A 5,665-nucleotide genomic window follows, 5' to 3' on the forward strand; every position below is an offset into this window, starting at 1 on the left:
TAGCACTCCCATTGCACCCCCCATTGCCCCCCCCATTGCCCCCCATTGCACTCCCATTGCCCCCCTTTCCCCCCTCTTTCCCCCCCATTGCACCCCCATTGCACCCCCCACGGCACCTCCCATTGCACCCCCCACTGCACCCCCCCTTTCCCCCCCATTGCACCCCCCATTCCCTCCCATTGCCCCCCATTGCCCCCCCTTTCCCCCTTATTGCACCCCCATTGTCCACCCATTGCACCCTCATTGTACCCCCATTGCACCCTCATTGTACCCCCATTGCACCCTCATTGCACCCTCATTGCACCCCCCCTTTCCCCCCCATTGCACCCCCCATTCCCTCCCATTGCCCCCCATTGCCCCCCCTTTCCCCCTTATTGCACCCCCATTGTCCACCCATTGCACCCCCATTGCCCCCCATTGCCCCCCATTCACCCACCAGGACATCGCCCTTGAGCAGCAGCGCCGGCTCCAGGCTGATGCAGAGACTGTGGGGGCCCGGGGAGCTGGGGAGGGAACCCGGGGCACGGTGAGGGGGGGACGGGGGGGGACAGGCACAGACACAGTGGGCTCACTCACACCCGTTCACTCCCATTCACTCCCATTCACACCCGTTCATTCCCATTCACACCCGTTCACTCCCATTCACACCCATTCACACCCGTTCATTCCCATTCACACCCGTTCACTCCCATTCACACCCGTTCATTCCCATTCACACCCGTTCACTCCCATTCACACCCATTCACACCCGTTCATTCCCATTCACACCCGTTCATTCCCATTCACACCCGTTCACTCCCATTCACACCCGTTCACTCCCATTCACACCCGTTCATTCCCATTCACACCCGTTCATTCCCATTCACACCCGTTCACTCCCATTCACACCCGTTCATTCCCATTCACACCCATTCACTCCCATTCACACCCGTTCATTCCCATTCACACCCATTCACTCCCATTCACACCCGTTCATTCCCATTCACACCCATTCAGTCCCATTCACACCCGTTCATTCCCATTCACACCCGTTCACTCCCATTCACACCCGTTCACTCCCATTCACACCCGTTCACTCCCATTCACTCCCGTTCACTCCCATTCACACCCATTCACACCCGTTCATTCCCATTCACACCCATTCACACTCGTTCATTCCCATTCACACCCGTTCACTCCCATTCACACCCGTTCATTCCCATTCACACCCGTTCACTCCCATTCACACCCGTTCATTCCCACTCACACCCGTTCATTCCCATTCACACCCGTTCACTCCCATTCACACCCATTCACTCCCATTCACACCCGTTCATTCCCATTCACACCCCTTCACTCCCATTCACACCCGTTCACTCCCATTCACACCCGTTCATTCCCATTCACACCCCTTCACTCCCATTCACACCCGTTCACTCCCATTCACACCCGTTCATTCCCATTCACACCCATTCACTCCCATTCACACCCGTTCATTCCCATTCACACCCATTCAGTCCCATTCACACCCGTTCATTCCCATTCACACCCGTTCACTCCCATTCACACCCGTTCACTCCCATTCACACCCGTTCATTCCCACTCACACCCATTCACTCCCATTCACACCCGTTCATTCCCATTCACACCCATTCACGCCCGTTCACTCCCATTCACACCCGTTCATTCCCCTTCACTCCCATTCACACCCGTTCACTCCCATTCACACCCGTTCATTCCCATTCACACCCGTTCACTCCCATTCACACCCCTTCACTCCCATTCACACCCGTTCACTCCCATTCACACCCATTCACTCCCATTCACACCCGTTCATTCCCATTCACACCCATTCACTCCCATTCACACCCGTTCATTCCCATTCACACCCATTCAGTCCCATTCACACCCGTTCATTCCCATTCACACCCGTTCACTCCCATTCACACCCGTTCACTCCCATTCACACCCGTTCATTCCCACTCACACCCATTCACTCCCATTCACACCCGTTCATTCCCATTCACACCCATTCACGCCCGTTCACTCCCATTCACACCCGTTCATTCCCATTCACACCCATTCACTCCCATTCACTCCCATTCACACCCATTCACACTCGTTCACTCTCATTCACACTCTCATACTCGCATTCATTCACTCTCACACTCACACATTCACTCGCATTCATATTCACACTCATTCACATTCACATTCACTCACACTCATTCACACTCCCATTCACACTCACTCACACACATTCACTCTCATTCAGTCATTCACTCTCACTCCCATTCACACCCATTCACGCTCGTTCACTCTCATTCACACTCATTCATACTCACACACTGATTCATTCACATTCACTCTCACTCCCATTCACACCCATTCACACTCGTTCACTCTCATTCACACTCATAATCATTCACACTCACTTTCACACACTGATTCATTCACATTCACTCTCACTCCCATTCACACCCATTCACACTCGTTCACTCTCATTCACACTAACACTCATTCATACTCGCATTCATTCACTCTCACACTCACACATTCACTCGCATTCAAAGATTCACTCGCATTCACATTTACACTCATTCACACTCTTTCACACACTCATTCACTCTCATTCAGTCATTCACTCTCACTCCTATTCACACCCGTTCACACCCGTTCACTCTCATTCACACTCACACATTCATGCATTCATTCACTCTCACGCTCCCACATTCACTTGCATTGAAAGTCATTCACTTGCATTCACATTCACATTCATTCACACTCGCACCCAATCACACACTCATTCACACTCACACATTCACACTCACATTCACACTCATTCACTCTTTCACACACTCATTCACTCTCATTCACAGTCATTCACTCTCACTCCCATTCACACTCATGCACACCCACTCCCATTCACACTCATTCACTCACTCCCATTCACACTCACTCCCATTCACACTCACTCCCATTCACACTCATTCACTCCCATTCACTCTCACTCCCATTCACACACACCCATTCACACTCCCGTTCACACTCCCGTTCACACTCACTCCCGTTCACACTCATTCACTCCCATTCACTCTCACTCCCATTCACACTCCCGTTCACACTCACTCCCGTTCACACTCGTTCACTCCCATTCACACTCACTCCCATTCACATTCATTCACTCCCATTCATTCACTCTCACTCACTAGACCCCCGAGGTGTAGACGAGCTGCAGCGCCTGGTAGATCTTCAGGAAGGGCCGACAGCCTGCAGGGGGGGGGTGGGGGTCAATGTGGGTCCCACTTGTGGGTCCCAGTTATGGGTCCCGGTTATGGGTCCCGGTTATGGGTCCCGGTTATGGGTCCCGGTTATGGGTCCCAGTTATGGGTCCCGGTTATGGGTCCCAGTTATGGGTCCCAGTTATGGGTCCCGGTTATGGGTCCCGGTTATGGGTCCCAGTTATGGGTCCCGGTTATGGGTCCCGGTTATGGGTCCCAGTTATGGGTCCCGGTTATGGGTCCCAGTTATGGGTCCCGGTTATGGGTCCCGGTTATGAGTCCCGGTTATGGGTCCCGGTTATGGGTCCCAGTTATGGGTCCCAGTTATGGGTCCCGGTTATGGGTCCCGGTTATGAGTCCCGGTTATGGGTCCCGGTTATGGGTCCCGGCTGTGGGTCCGGCCCCCCCACTGACCGTGTGCGCCATAGCCGGGCAGGGGGGGCAGCAGCACGTGGTGCAGGAACACGGGGCTGCTGCTGAGCCGCTGCCGCCCCGAGAGCAGCGCCCCAAAGAGCTCCACGGCCCTGCCCGGGGACAGCACCCGTGACACATGGAACAGCACCCATGGAGCACCCCACATCCCACACCCCACACCCCACACCCCACATCCCACACCCCACACCCCACATCCCATATCCCACATCCATATCCCATATCCACATCCCACACCCCATATCCCATATCCCACATCCCACACCCCACATCCCATATCCCATATCCCACATCCCACACCCCATATCCCACACCCCATATCCCACATCTCACACCCCATATCCCACATCCATATCCCATATCCACATCCCACACCCCATATCCCACACCCCACACCCCATATCCCATATCCCATATCCACATCCCACATCCCACACCCCATATCCCACACCCCATATCCCACACCCCACACCCATCCCACACCCCACACCCCATATCCCATATCCCATATCCACATCCCACAACCCACACCCCTTATCCCACACCCCACACCCCTTCTCCCACACCCCATATCCCACACCCCACATCCCACACCCCACATCCCACACCCCACATCCCACACCCCACACCCCACACCCCACATCCCACACCCCACATCCCACACCCCACATCCCACACCCCACATCCCACATCCCACATCCCACATCCCACATCCCACATCCCACATCCATACCCCACATCCCACATCCCACACCCCACATCCCACACCCCACACCCCACACCCCACACCCCACACCCCACATCCCACATCCCACACCCCACACCCCAAACCCCACACCCCATATCCCACACCCCACATCCCACATCCCACATCCCACATCCCACACCCCAAACCCCACATCCCATATCCCACACCCCACACCCCACACCCCACATCCCACACCCCACACCCCACACCCCACACCCCACATCCCACACCCCACACCCCAGACCCCACATCCCACATCCCACATATCCCATATCCCATATCTCATATCCTATCCCACATATCCCCTACCTCACACCCCACACCCCATATCCCACATCCCACATCCCACATCCCACACCCCATATCCCACACCCCACATCCCACACCCCACAGCCCACATCCCATATCCTACATCCCACACCCCATATCCTGCATCCCACATCCCCCCATATCCTGTATCCCGCATCCCACACCCCACACCTCATATCCCACACCCCACACCCACACCCCACACCCCGGTCCCACCTGCGCTGGGAGGGCTCCATCGCCACCTTCTCCTCGCAGAACTTCCTCATGCTCAGGGTGCTCAGCGCCTGCTCAGGACTGGGGGGGGTTGGGGGTCAGGGTGCCCCCAGCCCCCCCCGTGCCCCCCAACCCATAGATCCCCCTAAGTCCCCATACCCCTGACCCCCCAAACCCCCATAGCACCCCCATAACTCCCTGAGCCCCCATAACCCTCATAACCCACATAAACCCCCATAGCTCCCCATAGCCCCCATGTCCCCCATGTCCCATATCCCATCCCCCATCCCCCATACCCAATGCCCCATACCCCATATACCATACTCCACACCCCATACCCCATACCCAACACCCCATCCCCATATCCCATCCCCCATATCCCATACCCCATATCCATGTCCCACACCCCATATCCCATATCCATATCTCACACCCCACATCCCACATCCACACCCCATATCCCACACCCCATATCCCATATCCATACCCCATACCCCATACCCCATATCCCATACCCCACACCCCATATCCCACACCCCATACCCCCACACCCCACACCCCATACCCCACACCCAACACCCCACACCCCATACCCCATCCCCATACCCCATACCCCACACCCCACACCCCATACCCCACACCCAACACCCCACACCCCATACCCCATACCCCATACCCCATCCCCCATCCCCATACCCCATAC

At 55.9% G+C, this 5,665-nt stretch overlaps 1 protein-coding gene across 1 annotated transcript; it reads right to left on the reverse strand.

Annotated features, from left to right (window-relative positions):
* Nucleotides 1-432: 432 nt before the first annotated feature.
* On the reverse strand, nt 433-5,041 carry LOC130604397 (tensin-2-like; the record flags this gene model as incomplete). Its single annotated transcript, XM_057418902.1, has 4 exons — nt 4,966-5,041; nt 3,675-3,784; nt 3,189-3,249; nt 433-503 (listed from the first exon to the last, which is right to left on the reverse strand). Coding segments are annotated over exons 1-4 (292 nt in total), but the record flags the coding sequence as incomplete, so codon positions are not given.
* Between the last annotated feature and the right edge of the window lie 624 nt (nt 5,042-5,665).

This window comes from Pezoporus wallicus, unplaced genomic scaffold, assembly GCF_028554395.1.
Source record: "Pezoporus wallicus isolate ANWC-B61680 ecotype Strahan unplaced genomic scaffold, APGP_CSIRO_Pwel_v1 contig_14544, whole genome shotgun sequence".
In the NCBI taxonomy this organism is placed as follows: domain Eukaryota; kingdom Metazoa; phylum Chordata; class Aves; order Psittaciformes; family Psittacidae; genus Pezoporus; species Pezoporus wallicus.